Raw genomic sequence first — 20,179 nt, 5'->3', positions numbered from 1 at the left:
CTGTAGGTGGTCAGTGTGACGCTGTACATCACATAGAGTTGTGTTTGTCGTAGCCCCGAAGCCCCGCCGCCTCCAGAACCGGCATGGGAAGACAAGCCATCGAGCGTGCTGCACCTCCTGGGGGACGACTTCAGAGAGACGCTGAAGAAGAAGAAGCACGCGCTCGTCATGTTCTACGCACCCTGTAAGATCGCTCACTTTCCTCTTTCTGTTGTATAAAGGGTTACAGAAAATGACCTGACCCTGTGTGTTGGGCGGCGGGCGTCCTCGTGGCGGCAGAGGAGGTCCTTCTCCAGTCAGTCACCAGCTCTTACGGGGTTAAATTGTGCGCATTCACCTTATAATGAAAAATTTGGGTGATTTGTAATAGACTTTGGGTCCCGATTATCAGGACAAGTATTTCTGCACAAGTCCTAATATAAACTGTGACGTGAGATGCGCCAGAGTTCTTAAGACACGCCCCTCAATAAACTTGGCGCATTCTACTGCCGTCTTTGCACCAGAAATCAAACAAACGCCAGCGATGAGCTGCTCTGTAGATGTGCGCCATCATTTATACCAGTTTCCAGCATTCATTATAGCCCATTTGTCAATCTGCTTGAGGACAAGCCTCACCCACTAAGCCCCGCCCACTAAAAATTTGCACATTTTGGTGTAAAAACTTAAACTTGACCATTTTTGCAACTTTTTTTCCCCCAGCACCAGAAGAGGTGATAAATTGTTTCAAGGACTTCATTTTCAGGCCCTCTGCTTACTGTCAGTGAATAGGAACATACATTTTCAGTCATTGAGCTGAACACTTGTCCCTGCAGAGATGCTTGTCACAGCTGAGGGTTTGTTACATTGTATCCAGTCTGGCCAGTTGTAAACCGGTTTATTCACACCAGCAATCTGTCTGAGAATGAAACTGTCAGAATTTGGACCCGTTAAAGTCTATGAGGGAGATTGATCTGTTTGTCTGTTTTGTTTTTCCGTGTGAAAGTCATAACATTTGGCCCCGAGGCCGGCGTGCGCAAACATTTTGTGGGTTTTTTGGTAGGCACGCAAAAACTGGCATAAATTATACCAGAAATCCACTCCAGCTTCTAACTGGCATAGATTTTTCTAGCTCATCGTGTGCTGATATGAGTATGAAACATCCGTTTTGATAAAACTCCCCTAATGTGTGTGCTGATATGTGCGAGATTTTTGAGACGAATCGCCCATTCAAGTCAATCTGCACGTTTTAGGAAAAAAAAAAAACTGGAAAAACAGAATTCACAACTTTTTCTTTTTTTCTTTATTTTTTTAATGTACCCATTGACTTCAATAGGTGTTTTAAATCCGGTCAGAAGGGCCGCTTTTTAAAAAAATTTTTATCCCCTTGAGTGGCACGCCCGGAAATTTTCCGGGAGGAGCTCCACTGCTCATAGTGACATAGCCCGGAAGATTTCCGGGCTATGTATCACTATGGGAGCTGCAGAGCACAATGCCACAAGCTGTGACAGTGTGCTCTGCCTGCACAGACCCACAGAGAACAAAGCAAGGGCTTTGAAAAACCAGCAGAAGATATTGCCGACATGTCGGCAATGTCCTGCTTTGTTTACAGGTTGCCATAGAGACCATCGGCTTGTCAGAAGCAAGCCGATGGTCTCTGTGGCAGGGAGAGCTGGTTGTTAGCTGTCAGAGGACAGCTAGGTACCAGCTCTTACAGCAGAGATCAGAGAAAACCTCCGATCTCTGCTGTGTTAACCCTTTACATGCTGCAGTCTATGTGACTGCAGCATGTAAAGGGCTGTCACTGCAGCATGTAAAGGGCTGTCACCATCGGACCCCCGGAATGTGATCAGGGGGTCCTGATGGGTCCCTGTGGAAGTCCCCTAAAGGGACAAAAAAAAAAAAGGTAAAAAATAATAAAAACACTTGTCTCCCTTTACTTTGTAAAAAATCAAAAATACAATCCCACATGTGGTATCCATGCGTCGTAATGACCCAGAGAAGGAAGTTAATACATTATTTAACCCCTTAATGACATGGCCCCTTTTTTTCTTTTTTCCCCATTTCTTTTTTTCCTCCCCCCCTGTTTAAAAAATCACAACTTGTCCCGCAAAAAACAAGCCCTTATATGGCCATGTCAATGGAAAAATGAAAAAGTTATGGCTCTTGAGACGCAACTGCAAAATTAGTTGAAATTCAATGATTAGACCATTTTAAAAAACCTGCCCTGGTGGGCACGACGGGGTGGTAGGAAACCTGCCACTCAAGGGGTTAATGGGCATGAAAACCGGATGACGCGTGTTAAAGCAAAATCTAATGTAAAGCGCACAAACACTTGCAGTGAACTCAGTCAGTTTGTCACTGACCAAAACTGCACCCGGCCGTGTGAATATTCCCAAAGCGCGTGTTTACACGCAAATATTGGCACGTCATCCGCACCACAATCTGCTTACGATACGTCTGTCGGTTTAGTTTGAATGGGTAATCCACATCGCTGTTTTTGGGAAGTCAATTTTTTAAAAAAAAATTCCGGTCGCTGCTTAAGGTGGATTCAAGTTAGGAATTGCGCACATGGGTTTTGCTCACTCATCAGGGCTAAATCCGCGGCATAATGAAGGGCAGATGTGTGCGGTAATGCAGGACTTGGCTGTGTGGATTTCTGCCACGGTTTAGATGTGAAGTCCGCATGGAAATGTGCAGCAGTAATGCCGCCGTGTGAATACGCACTGATACATTGTAGCAAACCTCAGGACAGCAGAGAGAGATCTGCTGCCTTACCGATGAAGCCCTCATGCCTAGAAAATGTGCTGCACGCTGCAGCTTTGGATGTGTACGGAGTAGAAGATCAGTCCAAGATGCTGTAAATTATATATTAGATGTACAATGATGAAAACTCAACCCAAACGTGAGCCTGACGATCCCCGCAGTGGTATCAACAACGCTGTATTCTCTGGTGTCATCCCAGATCTAGTGAGATCTTGTAAAGGGGCATTTACACTGCAAAGATGATCGCTTTTGAGCGATTATTTTGCATAAACTACTACTTGCTACTAATGACTACTAGTACCATGTTTCCCCGAAAATAAGACACACATTAATTTTTGCCTCAAAAGGGGCACAGTGTCTTATTTTTTGGGGGGTGTCTTATACTTGCCCAGCCGCCGGCGTCTGTGTCCCTCGCGCTGGTCCCCACACTGCAGTTCTCAGCGCTAACAGGATTCTCTTCTGGTGACGGGGCTTTGAATACCCCGCGTCTGGTAAGCGCTGTGATTGGATCGAACACCAGCCACTGAATGGCTGTGAATAATCGAGCGCCGGCTTTGATTGGCTGGCGCTCGATCCAATCACAGCGCTCTCTTACCTGAGGCGGGGTATTCAAAGCCCCGTCACCAGAAGAGAATCCTGCGAGGGACACGGACGCGGGTGGCTAGGTGAGTATTGCTGTGTTTTTTTGTTTTTTTTATAGGGGTAGGGCTTATCAGGGTAGAACGGACTTTTGGGGAAAACGGTAGTAGCGTCTGAGCCTCCGGGAGCTGTATTCAGGGAACAGACCACCGGCTGTTCCCTGATTACATTCCCTTTGATTTGCTGGGGTGGCTGACCAGGTGAGACAATGCAATCAGCTGTTATCAGCTCTCCCCGGGCAGAGCACAGCGTGCGGTCCTGGTTATCAGCTGTTCTGCTCAAAGATGGTTTTCAAGCCGAACTGATGACCGTCGTTCGGCAGAAAACTGAAAGATGGGCACATTTCCACGCAACGATTACCGTTCAAAAGACATTTACAAGGCAAGATGACCGCTCAAAATTTGCTTAAACCGTTTTGAGCGTTCACTTTGCAGATGTGTGTAAATAAAGGCTCACGATGTACACAGAAGACAAGCGGGGCCACTTGTGTTCTGTATACAGCTGTTGTCTTCTCTGAGCACTCAGCTGGTATACAGCTGAGCGCTCCGAGTGCGGTATGCAGAACACAACTGGAGCGCTGTCTTCTGCATACTCCTGCTATGTTCCCGCAGCGCTCAGCTGGTATACAGCTGAGTGCTCTGAGTGGGGTATACAGAAGACAGCTGGACCGCTTGTCTTCATACTCCTGTTCTCCGATGGGGTTACCAGCTGAAGCAATAGTATCAGCGGTATCCCGCTGAGAACTCAGCGCGCGGCACTGATGAGGCTCATTGTTCTCTTTCGGCATGCTGAAAGAAAACGATGAACGACTCGTTAACGAGAACTCCATGATGTCCGTGCGTTAGACCCAACGATTCTCGCTCAAAAGACGGCTTTGAGCGATTTTTAAGCAAGAATCGTTGGGTGTAAATGGGCCTTTAGCCGTATCCGGTGAGCCGCGGTGTCTGCGGCTGTAAGTTCTATACTTTCTTTCCCCATCGTTCCCCCAATGCGATCCGTGATTCTCTATAATCGCCGTGGCGCAATAAATTCGCCGGAATTACAGCGGTTCACTCGTCGTATCGTGTAGCGTTTGCTTTATTTCTTTGTGGATTTGCATTTGGCCTGATAAGGACTGAACAAACAGAATCCCGAATACATTTCCGTCTGCCGGAGGCTTCACATAAGGAGATTATCTACCCCAAGCAAAGCGGAGAACATGACGACTGTGCTGATCTGAGCCCGCCGCCTCCTGGAAGCGCCGCTGCATGCCGGCTTTTATAATCAAATTGCGCCTTTTGTGACAAATACTAAGCTGATATGTAATTATGTTATTTAGACACCGCAGGAACATTAACCTGTTATTATACCGAGCCGGCGGGTTAACACATACCGACTGATAAGAATTAATGAAATATCAATTCTTCAATGTTTTTGACATCTCTGCTTGCTGTCAGTGAATGGGAGGCTTTGTTCACAGCTTCCTTTAAGGAAAGGCACAATGCTATGACAGATTCGTCGCACGGCGGACATCATTGGTGCCTGAGAGACTCTGCTGGCTTCTATTGTTTCACCTGGCACAACGCACCTCGTCTCTGCGTGCAGGGATGGTTACGGTTTAGGTAAGATGCATAGGGGCTCATTCACACGGGCGTATTTGCGGTCCGTTATAGGCTATATTTACTCAGGCGAGTGCGTTATCAGTCCAAGATTGAGCTTGTAAATTGAGATTATCTGCTCTGATACATTGTAACAAATGTTCTGCTGTGTAAACAAGCCTCAGCATATACCGTAAATAGAAATGTTTCCATACACTGACAGCAAGCAGAGTTTGAGAATGCTGAAGAATGGCCTGATGGCTTGCATTTCCATCCAACTCCCTTCAGGATCAGCGGCTGCCCCCCTCACGTTCCTCCTCCTTATCTATGCACGGAGTTCAGGTTGTGTTCCCACCAGCAGGGGGCGCCGCCCGGTGTGTGAGCTCAGTGCAGCTTCCAGATCTAGTTTCTGTTTGATGTGAAGACATCTGTGTTGCTTCCTCTACAGATTGTAAATGCAGCCTTAAAACTCGTCTGATCCCTGATACAGGGGATTATGGGATTTGTAACCGGCCGCAGTGTCCTGAATGAGAATTGGGTTAACACTTAATGATGTCAGCCGGGGCTGGCGCTGCTTGTGATCTGCCGTTGAGGATAAAGAGATGGAAACGAGGAACCCTGGCGGAATAATCCGATATTTAAAGGGCTCGTCCAATATTAGAAATTGCTGATACATATATATTTTATATTTTTGAGATAATTTTCAAGATCTATTCCTGTTGCGCACATAGAAGGGGCTTCCCGGTTGTAAACTCTTAATGGCCTGTCGGCAGGGATCTGCTGCCTGACTTGGCATTGCATTCAAACATCCTATTCCCTTCAACAGAAACTTGGCATGTAATACCATGTCTGGCCACTGCAGTGTGGTTGGAGCTGTCTGCTTCCTGCAGAAATCAACTCCAATCAGTAGCACACCAGCGCATAGCATATCGCTGGGGGTTCTGCACAGCAGACCCCCACAGATCTGCTGTTGGTCTATACTAAGCATAGGCCATCACTGGGCTATAACGGGGCAGCCTCTTGAACCCCTTAATGACGAGGCCAATTTTGGTACTAACGATGCAACCATTTGGGGGGGGGTGGGGGGGGATTTCTATTTTTCAAAAGCCATAATTGTTTACAATTTTTCTCTAAACCTGGCCGGATGGGGTCTTAATTTTTTGTGCTGCGAGCTGTAGATTTTGTTGGTACAGTTTTTGGGGTATATATAATGTGTTGTATAATTTCTATTAAAAAAAACATTTTAGCGGGGAGTAAGGGGGAAAAAAAAACTTTTTTTTTTCTTTGTCTTACATGCAAAAAAAACTTTTTTTTTTTTCTACAAGTTGATGAGATTACAACAATACAAAACTTCATCTTCTTATAGACTTCCCCACTTTTGCACAATAGAAAACCTTTTTAGGCTTGAAATGCCAAAAAAAACGCACTTAAATTTTTTTTCCTTCCATGGATGGTGCGATTACGTTGCGGCAGGCTGATGACGTCACAGAAGGAACACCCTCCCTTACATGAACCCTTTTACATGCAGCAATCACCATTGATTGCTGCATGTAAGGGGTTAACAGCAGGCATCGCTGTTGCAGCAGGAGGCCAACTGCCAGTCACAGCCGGCTCCCGCTGCAGATGGTGTAGGCTCAGCTTTTAAGCCCGTACCATCAATAAGATGTTTATTTCCATTTACTGGAACCTCTTCCCAGCCAGAACACAAACTTGGGTCCTGTGCAAGGAAGGGGTTAAAAGCCTAAAAGCAATTACGTTCCTAGTCCTGCTCACAGTGACCCTCAATTCAGGAGCTTAAAATTGTTCTTTGAGTTCGTACTTGAAGGAGATGATCACCTACGCTTTAATTTCCTGAGATCTTGCTCCTTGGCTGTTGTTTAGCTTATTCCTGGTAGGACAGATCTGTGGTCTGTGACTACAGTGTATACAGGAGTCTGTGTAGTCTGAGACACGCCTCCTGACTCATTATTGATTCAGGAGACACACCCCTTCCTAACCATTGGTTCTAGGAGACACGCCTCCTGCCTTGTCATTGGTTCAGGTTGCAGAGGAGGCAGATGAGGTGTGTCGCAGACTACTTGAGATTAAGAACTGTAGCTGAACTATAATGGCAGATCTACATTCATGTTGTGTAGCGAGTCCATCAGCTGTATGAACAGTAGTAGGTTAGAGCATGTTTACAGCTAGCAGAGTTCTTGATACTAGTAAGGACTTGAAAGCTATAGAGAAAACTCCCTAAGATCAGTGGTTTTTATACCAGTCTTAAAGGGGTTGTCCAGCTGTAAACTATTAATGGCCTAACCTGAGGATAGGCCATTAAGTCAATCAACAAGGGTCCTTCACTTGAGACCCCTACTGATCACCGGCTCGGTACACTGAGCTGATTTCTGTAGGAAGCGGATAGCTCCGTTCCCACTGCAGTGGCCAGGATTGGTATTACGAGCCATGTTCCCATTCATTTCAATGCCTGCAGTCAAAACGGAGTTGTTTGCTTCCTGCAGATATCGCTTCAGTGCACAAGTGCACCAGGCCAGTGAACAGGTGATCAGTGGGGGTCCTGGGTGACCATGCTGATCTACTATCAATGACCTATCCTGAAGACTGGCCATCAATAGTTACAACTAGACATCCCCTTTAAATTGCAGTATGTTGCAGTCAAGTGCACCAAATGTACGAAGGGGGTTGTCTGACGACTGGTGTTACTGGTCACACTGGGAATTGGTCCAGCAGCCTATGGCACCTGGCTATCTGTGACAGTCCCATTGTAGGGAGTGCAGTGGAAATGTGTTTGCCCAACTGGACTCTCTGCGCAACTGATAAAACTTCTCGTTAAGCGAACGCTTTTAGAGCGATGCGCTTCTTAATAAGTTTGGCGCATCTTTGCCTCTACATGTGCCAGAAAAGAAATATACTGTATACTTGTTATGAGTCGGCCAATAACTGCGCGCTATAACTTACGGTTTCTGGAACAATTATTGTAAATGTGCGAAGCTTCTTGTAAAACTGGCGCACTCCGTTTTTACTGTTTAACACCATGAGAGGGGATGTAAGTGTTTGACAAAGTCTGTTAGAAAGTTACAGAATATACTCCTTGTCAGCACCCATCCCCCCACAGAAGTTGTCGGAGGGAATGAAACTTTCACTGTGATTATAATATCAGAGTAAAAGGACCATTTATTGTGGAGAACCGACCCCTTATAGGGAGGCTCTAGTACCCTGTTGTACCGCCTCTAGCTTGGATACAAGGTGTGATACGGGGCATGGAGGCTCTAGTACCCTGTTGTACCGCCTCTAGCTTGGATACAAGATGTGATACGGGTGGGCATGGAGGCTCTAGTACTCTGTTGTATCCCCTCTAGCTTGGATACAAGATGTGATACGGGTGGGCATGGAGGCTCTAGTACCCTGTTGTACCGCCTCTAGCTTGGATACAAGATGTGATACAGGCAGGCATGGAGGCTCTAGTACCCTGTTGTACCGCCTCTAGCTTGGATACAAGATGTGATACAGGCGGGCATGGAGGCTCTAGTACCCTGTTGTACCGCCTCTAGCTTGGATACAAGATGTGATACAGGCGGGCATGGAGGCTCTAGTACCCTGTTGTATCCCCTCTAGCTTGGATACAAGATGTGATACAGGCGGGCATGGAGGCTCTAGTACCCTGTTGTATCCCCTCTAGCTTGGATACAAGATGTGATACGAGCGGGCATGGAGGCTCTAGTATCCTGTTGTACCGCCTCTAGCTTGGATACAAGATGTGATACAGGGGGCATGGAGGCTCTAGTACCCATTTCTACCACCTCTAGCTTGGATACAAGATGTGATACAGGTGGGCATGGAGGCTCTAGTACCCTGTTGTACCGCCTCTAGCTTGGATACAAGATGTGATACGGGTGGGCATGGAGGCTCTAGTACCCTGTTGTACCGCCTCTAGCTTCGATACAAGATGTGATACAAGCGGGCATGGAGGCTCTAGTGAGACCAAATGTCCTTCAGCCAATCGTTTGGAAATTGTTCCAAACGTGTGTAACAATGGCGCCCCCTGTCTCAGGATGACGGACAATGAAACCATTATAGCTACTGGTGTTTGTCGAACGATCAGACGCTCCTCTCTACTGGTGGTCTGTAGGGGGGGTCCTGAGCCTGGTCACCTTGTGTGCCCCCATCCACTGGTCCCAACACCTCCTAACAGTCTGGTCAGAACGGCCGGTGGGGGACAATTCATCGATACGACCATCCAGCTCCTCACACCCCAATAATGCGCCCCCCTCTGGTAACGGGTGACATCTCTTCTCGGTGTCGTAGAGACGTCTAGTGGCCAACAAGCTCTACAAGCGGAAGAAGAGGTCACTACACACAAGGAGCCTCCGAGAGCCTCTTATAGGCCAAGGGGGGAACCATCTGTGAATGGAGGAGATAGTGTTGCACCTGCACATATGCTGGAATATTCCGTAAGGAAAACATCCGCGCCAAAGTCCATCTTTAATATCTTGATCTTGTTGTTGATTTGCAGTAGAGTCGCTGTGGTTTTGCCGTGGCGACTCCGTTATTGCGACTCCGTATCAAATTCCAGATGTCCGGCGTGCGTTTTGGCGCAGATGATTTCAGCACGGAATACTTTGGCGCACGTGAAAGCCTCCTTAGTGACAACATTGGTGCAGCCGCAGGCTCTCGGTCTACGATGGAGGAGCCCCCACCCTGATGTGCGGAGGACAGCAGGCAGCGCTTGGCGGGGGCTCCCCACAAATTTCCAGCTCGTCTCCCGGCTTCCCTTTTGTTTTCTCAGCTCTGAATGAATTGCGCTCGAGCATTCGCGTTTCCTCTAGTAATTAACGTCCTTTTTGTTTCCTTATGGCACATACAGAAGTTTATTAACCCCGCGTTGCCCCTCTCATTACATAAACTTCATGTACAATAACCAAGCGGCTCGGATTCCCCTTTGTTCCCTGATATCTCTCCAATTAGCGTCCGCGCCGGCCGTTCATCGCAGTGCTGCCAGCAGCGTAATTAGAGTTAATTGTTTGTGACACAAAGGCTGCGGCGCCGGCCGTTTATTGTGGCAGCTTCTAATTTGTCACCGTGCCGTATCCGCGGCATCTGCTGGAGTGGCCCCGGCCGCTGTCTGATGAGTCGCAGTCCGGTTTTCACCCTCGTTGCACGATTTGCGGGACGGGACAAATGTGTTTTCATTACCGTCTGTCAGAAGCGATCAGGAAGGAGATCGTCAGATCAGTGAAGCAAACGTGATTATCGAAGGCAGAGAACAGGTGGATCGTGGGAAAGACGCCTGGAATGATGATTGGTGGGAGAAGCGGGCGCCCGAATCTGCCAGATTTTCGGAATTTTTCTGGATACGTTGTGAACATTTAAAAAGTGAATTTACATAGCGCTATTAACCCCTTAGTGGCGGCCAATACTCCTTTTTACTGACCTGAACTTTAAACCTGCACCTATATCTTTAAGGCGGTGGCTTGGCTTGACTGACAGCCAGGCTCCTGCTCTAATAGCCAGTAGTGGAGGAACATCAGATCCTGGCAGTTTAACCCCTTACATGCCACAATCAATAGCAGTATGTAAGCAGATGACAGGGAAAAGGAGCTCCTTCTGTCACCCATTGGCACCCCGCAGTGCGATTGCAAAGTACCAATGGGTTCCTATGATGGCCAGAAGCCTCCGTGTCTGTCATGTAACTCATTTATTACACCCTCCGGCAGAGTCTAATAGGCTGCTGTCATAGGCCTAATAGAATGCAGTATATAAATAATGCAGTGTATTATCCTAGTGATTGAACAATCGCATCTTCAAGTCCCCGTCAGGGACCGGAAAACAATGGTGGGGTTTCCCATCGCCCACCCAAAAAAAACAAGAATGTAATAAAAGTTCTGCAACATGTTATATGGACCAGTAAAATATACAGCTTGTCCCCAAAATCCCAAGCCCTCGTCCAGCTGTCCGTTATGGCTCTTGCTGTGGGTGGGTGATGAAGGGGTCGGCTGCGCCCCTACTCACCCCTTAAGTATCGCTTACATTTTATTACAGTTTCTCTTTTATTTTGATGCCCAGATAATCCCTTTAATTCAGATACAGTAAAGCAAAAAATGTATCAAAATGCAGCCTGCAGTGTAAAGCATGGAGGTTTTCATTCTTGGCAGGTCTATGTCCAGCATCCTGAATACACAAATCTTTCAGCATGTAATAAAGTGCATACATTAGTATCTATCGTACAGACCAGCGGAGGAAGTGTAATATATAGGTATAGGCTTAGAGTCACTGGCTGCAGACATGACCACCATAATGCAAACCTCCATTCTTTACACTGCAGGCTACCCCAGAGAAGTAGAAGTAAGATCTATATTGGTGATCTCTTATTTTTAGTAGTCTGTAGAGGCCTTCTTTGGTGCTTTGAGCCGCTGTGTAACCGTCTCCTCCTTTTTCAGGGTGTCCTCACTGCAAAAACGCAGTTCCTGATTTTACTACAGCAGCGCTTGAATTCAAGGAAGATCGCAAGGTGAGTGTGGCGCGGTGAGTGTGGCGCGGTGAGTGTGGCGCGGTGAGTGTGCCGGCGTTCATGTTGGCGTCTGACATTTCTCCTTTCATGAAGAGTCCTTTTATAATCTACAAGATTTCTTGCTGTCAGTGAATGGACTGCAGCTGAAAACCTGCCTAAACTACTGTAGTTGCAGCAGTATAAGAGCTGCAGGTCTGGCCGGCGGTTTGTCCGGCCTCTCCGTTTACTGATGCCTTATTGTAAGCCTTAGACTGGGAATTGCCGCAGAATGTCCGTGCAGAATGTGCGCACGGCAATTCCGCCCGCGGCTCCTAATCCCGGGATTCGCCAGCACAGTGGACGAGATTTAGCAAAAAACCTTGTCCACGTGCTTCGGCCAAGCCGTGGGGAAACGGACATGTGGCGCGGAGGGGCCTCCCTCCTCTCTATTGCGAGAGATGGCCGCAGCGGAAATGCAGGTGGCGAAGCCACTCCCAAAACCTGCAGGTATTGAAGCTTCGCTTATCCCGCAGAAATCTCGCGTTTTTTTCGGTGCGGTCCTCCTGCAAGATTTCTGTCCCGTGTGATCCCAGCCTTAGGTTTGTGCGGCCTCTGGAGGTAAACGAGAACGATTCTATTCACTGACAGCAAGCTGAGATCTGGAATAGTGAAGGGTGAAAGAGAGAAGGTCTGTTACACAGATGCAGAACTACTCTTCATACTTCAGACAGGTCCATTAGGCCGCCGTAGACCCCGCAGTGAACAGTGATGACATTACCAAGGCATGCTGGGAGTTGTAGTTCCACAAACCGTCGGAGATCAAGGATTTCATTAGATGAGATCTACTTTGCGGACGCATTGGTTATTATTGGTATTCGCCGCCAGTCGCATCAGATGAGCTGGTGGTACAATAATATTTCCCATGGGGTTCGGGCGCGGACGTCGCCGCTCGTCTCTGCTATTCGGAGATTAGTCAGAAATAATTCACTTTTCCAATTTTCCTCGTCTGACAAGAACTGAATGGAAATAAAAGGCAAACATGCCGGTATTTATAGACGGCATTAATATCCGCGCCTGTTCCCCGCCGGCTGCACGCGGCGCGCATCCCATCTCAGACTTCATTTCCCTCGGTAAATAAGTGCATCACAATCGTGTTTTCTCAGACTTTCATCCTAATTCGATCAGGTTTTGTTTTACGAGGCCGTACCGCTACTGCCTGTCGGGCGGCTGAGCCGCCGTCTCGCTTTACCCGCCAACACGTTCTTAAAGGGATTGTTTGTGTCCAACTTGCTGAGTTTTAACTGCAATACTCACTGAACGCCCCTTTTATTAGAGGCCGGGTCGTCGTTGCTAGCCGGGGCCGGGATGTCACGGACAGCCACGTGTGGAGAGTATACGGAGAATGGCGCGATCAAGGATAAACCTCCAGTAAGAGGGGAACCTGTGGATGGAAACTGTTTCGTAAAGGGGTCAGAGGAGGATGTCAGGAATAGTTCTAACCAACAATCAGGAGCTCCAGCTAACGTGTCTGAACGCACAACTCGCCGTTCCTTAACACGGATGGACTATAATAGCGGACTACTAGTTCCCGCGCCATCGTGTCTCAGAGAAACAGGAAGGCGAGACTCCAGCGGGCAAAAGAGCACAAAAATTATATTGCTGAGCAGCGGGAAAACCTCTCCTGGTCAGATGGATACAGATGTGTTGCCCTGTGCTGATGGGAGGTTAGAATTTGGTGCAAGCAGTATGAATTGATGACCCCTTCCTGTCAGCTGGTCAGCACATGTCAGCTTCCTGTCCGCAGGGGCCGATATTCCTGTAGATCTATTTCATCACCTTGTGGAATCTACACCATGGCGAATGGCTGCAATTCTGAAGGCCCAGGGAGTCCAATGCGCTACTATATGGGGGGGCGCTATTAAAGGGGCCATGCTGTGTGTGTGCGTGCATGTATATAATCTTCCCCAATAATAAACTTTTAGATGAAAATGCTAATTAGGGCGGAGCTTCGCTGCAGCAGGTGAAATGGCAACATTGTATTGAATCTGATTCACTCCTGATACATTGTCACGCATAAGCCAGCATAAAGCGGTGCAGCCGCCCCGGACTGCCTGCATGTGTCTTCCTAAAGTGCCGCAGGGACCGCTAGCACTCCCCGATGTCCAGACCTGTGATCCACAGCAGCGCACTGAGATGACTCTGCACCCAATGCCTCAGGACGTACAGTTAATGTCGGGGTTCACATGGAGCACAGTCAGGAGGCGATCCCACTCCATGCAATGTGGGTGCTGGCTGTCATTGACATCTAATGTGTGAATGCTGATCACGGCTGTTAACCCTTTTAAATGCCCCAATCCGTATTCTGGGATCCTGAATGCCCCCACTATAAGATCACGAGGTGCTGCTCTGTTGCCATGGCAGCCTGGGGTTTTCTGAAGGCCCCCCAAGGCTACCACGGCTGATTGCATGGTTTGATAAGCTGCCTGTCAGAACCTGCTATAATGTAAGACCCAGGGTATTGCGTGATACTGTGTGAACCATCATACTGTCTCCAATCCCCCATAGGGCGTAAAAAAGAAAAATGTAAGAAACGAGTTTTAAAAAGTTTTAATTATTTAGGAAAAATATAAAGGTATCAAATATTAAAGTGTCTCCCTGTTTATAATGGAAAAGACATTTGGTATCGCTGCGTCTGTGAAAGTCCCATCTGTCAAAGTAACTTTTTACTTCTCCCGCACGGCGGCGAACCTCTGTTTTTTGTTTTTTTTTAAATGGAGGGGGTTGAACTCGCACCATTGGGGTGGGGGGAGGTGGGGGGGGGGGGTAACTAGGCGGCTGACATGTTGCTTTATCTCCCAGATTGCTTACGCTGCTGTTGACTGCACCAAAGAGAAGAACCAGGAGCTGTGCAAGCAGGAAGGGGTGGAGGGCTTCCCAACCTTCGTCTACTTCAACTACGGGAAGTTCATTGAGAAGTATAACGGGGAACGCTCGGTGAGTGCTGCCGTCTACGGGGGCCGGCCGCGGACAGGAGCGCAGCTTCATTAACTTCGTTTTCTTTCTGTGATGCAGGAGTCTGCGTTTATTTCGTTTATACGATCGCTCAGAGAGAAGGACCAGGTGAAGCTCGGGAAGAAGAAGGAAGAACTGTGATCTTAAAGGCTCCCAGCCTCCAGGGCCAAGATGATCTGTCCCACTGCACCCAATAAATCCAGTGCTCTGTAGGAAGGCCCTTCACCTTAAATAAGCCACTGCACTGCAGCAAGGCCCAGCATCCCCAATAATCCACTGCATTGTAGGAAGGCCCTGTACCTCAAATATACTGCACTGTAGGAAAGGCCCGCACCCCCCAATAATCCGATGCACTGTAGGAAGTCCCTGCATCCCCAATATCCAGTGCACTGCAGGAAGGCCCTGCACCTCCAGTATCCAGTGCACTGCAGGAAGGCCCTGCACCCCCAATAATCCACTGCACTGCAGGAAGGCCCTGCACCCCCAATAATCCACTGCACTGCAGGAAGGCCCTGCACCCCCAATAATCCACTGCACTGCAGGAAGGCCCTGCACCCCCAATAATCCACTGCACTGTAGAAGAGGCCTGCATCCCCCAATATCCAGTGCACTGCAGGAAGGCCCTGCACCCCCAAATATCCAGTGCACTTCAGGAAGACCCTGCACCCCTAATATCCAGTGCACTGCAGGAAGGCCCTGCACCCCCAATATCCAGTGCACTGTATGAATATTCCCCTACACCCATATGCACTGTGTAAAGCCTACAGCAGTGCTCTGTATGAAAACCCCCATACTCCATTTCTACAACGCATTGTATGAAGAGCCTCTGACATATAATCTACAGTGCACTATAATAATCCCCACTTAACTTCTAAGAAGAACCTGATTTTCCTCCTCTTCAGCCAGACACGTGTTCTCTCTATGAAGACCCCATATACCTGCTCACTAGGCCTTAGTAGGGGTCCAGCAGTACATTACTAATATCTGCAGCTTCCAGGACCACCACCACCATCGTGCACTCAGACTGTTCTCCAGGCTTCTAGGACCTTGGCTACGGGTCTGACTGTAAATGGATCTGTGGAGCCCCAAACCTCCGAGTTGCACCCGCTGAGCTCACAGTAATGAAGCAATCGACCCCCTTTTAGAAGACTCCACGTTCCTTAGAAGGGCAGAATCTGAACTTTCTGGATCTCTAGTGATGAATGGACGGCCAGAGCTGCGGTAGGGGGCTGAGCCTTAAAGGCGCCTCCGCTGTATACACCCTGCATACGATGGAGACCCCCTTTAAGTTTAACTCTGGCTTCCCCCGTTTATCAGGAGGGTGGGTGCTATACTTGACCCAATGGCTCAGGGTGCTCAATAATTACCCATAATACTCTGAACCTGTCACTTTCTGGCACCCTGCTCCGCTCACAGCCAATGAGAATAATGGGAATTTACGCTTCCGTTCTCGGGCGCGATCTCCCCCGTATTTGGATCTTGACAATCTGAACGCAAGAATTATTTCTTACTGCCATAGAAACCCATAACCAATCACTGACGGGGATGAAGAATGATCGGCCGTGTCTACAGCGAACCACCCCGGACAGCACTTATATTAGTAGTATGTCATTTATTACGTCGGCAGCCGCCGCTGCGCACTTAAGGAACGCGCGTTCCTAATCAGCTTACTTTAAGACATTTGCCATCAAATCAGATGTGATCCAATGATACCAAGTAAGTGGCCCCTCAGGAGCCAAGCAGGAGGCCAAAATGAAAGGTTGAATGGGCTCTGGCAGAGGGTTCTTCAAAAAACAGCACCACACCTGTCCACAGGTTGTGTCTGGTATTGCAGCTTAACTCCATTGAATAGGCCCGAGCTGCAATACCTGATACAACCTGTGGACAAGTGTGGTGCTTTTCTTTGGAAAATAGCAGCCATGTTTTTTTTTTTTTTTTCGCTGTACAATCCCTTTTAAGAAATGTAAAATGGCCTCTCCGGGTGCCCTTTCCCTTTAAGGGAGGATGGAGTCGAGGCTTATGGCACCCCAACATTCCTCCAAGGTTAAAGGGGTTGTGCAGGACTTTATGCATTTTTCTATTGATGACCTATAGGTAGAATAGGCCATCAGTAGATAAGTGGCGGAGGGCCGCACCTCGGGATCCCAGCCGATCTGTACTGCAGCAGCTGCATTGGTATTGCATAGAGTTCAGTAGGAGCTGCGCCTGCAATATCAATCCAGGCCACTAAGAGTACGGATGGCGTATCCTGAGGGGCGGACCCCCACCGATCCTCTATTGATGATCTGGCCTGAGGTTAGGTCCCTAGGAAAAAAAATGCCCAAAGTCATGGACAACCTCGTGTAACTTGATGGGCTGGCCTGGCGATCGCTTGTGCGCTGCAACCTCATGACTTCCGAGCTGCCAGCAAGGTGGGATTTAATCACATACGGCATTTTATATGCAGATTCCTGGGTGGCAGGACGGGCTACAGCTGGGGGGGACGGGGGGTCTTAGCCCAACTGTGGGGAAATATAGGGGCCGTGTCTGTGGGTAAAAGCTGAAGTGTTTGTCTGGGGTTGCCCATTAAAGCGGTTGTACCAGGATCACAAGTTATCCCCCCTCCATAGGATAGGGGATAATTTAGTGATCGGTGGGGGGTGCTTCACTGAGACGCTTGCCGCTCTTGAGAATTGAGGTCTCGTGTCCCCCTCTGTCACTGTGGTGTCGCTCCCCCCCCCGCAGTGAATGGAGTGCTGGCGACCATTCGTGGTTGGTGCTCCATTCATTTCAATGGGGCTGATGGAAATTCCCGAATACTTGCCACTTGATTATCTTCGCAGTCCCATTGAAAATGAATGGGGCGGAAACGTGTGACCATTGCCCCACTCAGTTGCCCCCTCACTACAAGGGGTGCTGTAAGCCACAGTGAAGAGGAGGTGCTTCCCAGGATCAGTGGGGGTCTCGGCGGTGAGACCCCCACTGATCAGCAAGTTATTCCCTATCCTGCGGTTAGGGGGTAACTAGTAATTCTGGTACAACCCGTTTTGTTCGTTACCGTAAATATGATTCATAGCAGAAGTGCCCTCCATCTGTCAGAGAATATCGGGGTTAACCCTTCATGTGCACTCGTTACCCTTCAGGAAGGTTTTCTTCTTCTTTTCTTTGCAGCCTCCATTTGCCCGTTTTCTGCTAATGCCCCGAGATTATTGTGCCGTTCTAGAGACTATAGGGTTGTGCTCCGACATTCCCATGATACTGTGATGACTATGCCAAAAAGTTGAGATTATTTTCTGTTCTGTAATTGTGCCCCCTACACCCCGCACCCTCGGCTATGTTGTGGGCTGAACTGGCATTCGTCACCTTGTTGCCGATCTCTCCACCAGGGACTACGGACATCACTGAGGCACGAAGCGGGCGATTCTAAGGTACCTTTACGTGAGGTGACTGAATTATTGCTGGAAACGGCAAATTTGGGCGATAATCTCGTGGCCACCGACGGCGCTGAACGAGAAATCATTCACTTAGTTTTTACCAGAACTAAAGACTAAACGGGAGCGACTCCTATGTAGTGTGAATGGAGGCGGGACGCCGGAATGATCCCCGACTGCTCCGTCTCCATTCAGTTCAACGACTATTGCGCATGTATAAAGCTCAGCCGCGATAGTTGGGCACTAGTCCGTAGGATGGCTGTCAGGTGCTTACGTGCCCGTCAGTCATCCTGTGTAAAGGTACCTTAAGGTGACGCTGTCCAACACGCACTGCCATCATTGGGTGGCTTCCGCTGGGTCCCAGTGCCACCATAGTGCAACTCAACGCGTCTCCTTGTGCCCAGGATGGCGTTTTGTAGCCCTCAGTGAAATCAGCGGTTCCTGTTGAACGGATCGGCCGCCTTCGTGCCTTATTCAGGTCCGTGACTCCTGAAGAATAGACGTCGCGTTTCACGAATATCAGTTTGGCCTGGAGACGCGCTTCACCTCACTAAGGATCTTGAGCTTGAACTTACATTCCACACAGGATTCCTATAGCCTAAGCCATGGAGTAGCCGGCATCGCCCCGACGCTTTACGGAGGGCAGCCAAGAGGGTTCTTCGGGTTGCGTGCATAGACTTTTTGCGCTCTTTCTTGCGGCTTCCAGACGCTTTATAGGTTTAGTTGGGAGGAGGCCAACGTCGCTTCACTCAGGGACAAGATTTCACACAACGGCGGCAATTGTACGATCGTCACCAGAGCGTTTTACTCGACAGCCAGAGTATGTTCAGACTTAAGCATGTGAAACACAAAAAAAAGCCAAAAAAGGAGATTTTTTTTTTTTTAATTTAATTTTTTTTGGTTCTCTTTATTTTCTCTATGCCAAGATGGTGAGAGGGGGGGGGAGGGGGAGACGTTTTATGGACGCACAGCAACGGTTTCCTCCCATGTATTGCTACATGTTTCATACTGTATAATGGAGTAAATGCGACATATTTTTGATACAAAGAGAAGAAATAAACTCGGAATTTGTTTACATTCTCCCCCGCTGAGGAGAACGCCGCGTCGCCCCCATTTGTCTGCAGATTCTGGTGCTTTTCCTCGGTAGGTCCAGGCTCTGACCGCGTCACGTGTGTTCTGATCATCCGTCATTATTCGCATTCTGTGTTAAATCTGTGATTTTGTTTCATCTCGGAATTAAAAAATTATTTTACAGATAAATCTTTTTGAGTCTCGTGTTTCCTCTTGGAGCTTACCTCCCTCCTGATTGTCACAATGTTGCTGGGGTCCAGTTTGTACGCTGAAGGGCCCCTTTATTACTGCCCCGGCGCTTTCACGATTTGCGCTTCCCTGTATGGAAATCCCCCTCCCCCGTGACCCGGGAGCATAAAATCCAGCGAGGGCGTCATCGGCGCTAGACCAGCCAGAGCCGGGATTTCACTGCCAACCACGGGGTTTTCTCATAATTGTACAGAGAGTATACAAAGAATGGCGTGTTCGAGGAAAACCTCCAAGGAAAGGGGATCCTGTGGATGGAAACCACTTGTCACCAAAAGGGGTCAAAGGAGGATGTCAGGAATTGACCCGACAAACAGGCGCTGCAGAGTCAAGAGCAGCCAAATACAACACTGGCGCTGCAAATTAACATATACCAACACACGACTCGCCGTTCCTTAGCACGGAGGAGCTACAACAGCAGACCGGTCCATTGAATCCAGATTTGTTGCACCACAATGATGGGAGGTCAGAATTTGGCGCAAGCAGCATGAATCGCTGACCCCTTCCTGTCTGCTAGTCAGAACATGTCAGCACCTCCATTTCATCTGCAGCAACTACAAGAAGCTTCCTGTCCGCAGGGGCCGATATTCCTGCAGATCGATTTAATCACCCAGTGGAATCTACACCACAACGCAGACCTTTGCAGGATAGGTTATCGATAGTTGATTTGCAGGGATCCTCTGCTTAAGATCCCCGGTTACCAGCTGATCCTCTATCATATCAGTGTAGTTGGGCCAGACGTGGTCATCGGTGGTCGGGGGCCAGAAGTGTAATAAGGGCTTTGCTTCCATTTAAACTAATGGGAGCGATGCCTCTCTGTTAGACATCTGTCCTCTCATTGTAGTGCAGCGCTCCCACTGATCTCAATAGGAGTGAGGCACTCTAGTCCAGTGTTTTCCAACTCCAGGTCTCATGGACCCCCAACAGGTCATGTTTTCAGGATCTCCTATGGTAAGAACACCTGTGGCAATGTCTGAAAACATGACCTGTTGGGG

At 48.5% G+C, this 20,179-nt stretch overlaps 1 protein-coding gene across 1 annotated transcript in view; it reads left to right on the top strand.

Moving 5' to 3' along the window:
* PDIA5 (protein disulfide isomerase family A member 5) overlaps positions 1-19,127 on the top strand; it is a 45,769-nt gene extending 26,642 nt beyond the window's left edge. The window contains exons 13-16 of the mRNA XM_066575321.1: positions 54-184; positions 11,396-11,466; positions 14,305-14,439; positions 14,518-19,127. Coding sequence (XP_066431418.1) covers positions 54-184; positions 11,396-11,466; positions 14,305-14,439; positions 14,518-14,598 — 418 coding nt within the window. The 3' untranslated portion in view covers positions 14,599-19,127. The remainder of the gene's footprint in view (positions 1-53; positions 185-11,395; positions 11,467-14,304; positions 14,440-14,517) is intronic.
* The last annotated feature ends 1,052 nt before the right edge of the window (positions 19,128-20,179 follow it).

Source organism: Eleutherodactylus coqui, chromosome 8, assembly GCF_035609145.1.
Source record: "Eleutherodactylus coqui strain aEleCoq1 chromosome 8, aEleCoq1.hap1, whole genome shotgun sequence".
NCBI lineage: Eukaryota > Metazoa > Chordata > Amphibia > Anura > Eleutherodactylidae > Eleutherodactylus > Eleutherodactylus coqui.
The sequence above is the reverse complement of the archived record's forward strand: the minus strand, read 5'-3'. Positions and strand labels throughout refer to the sequence as shown.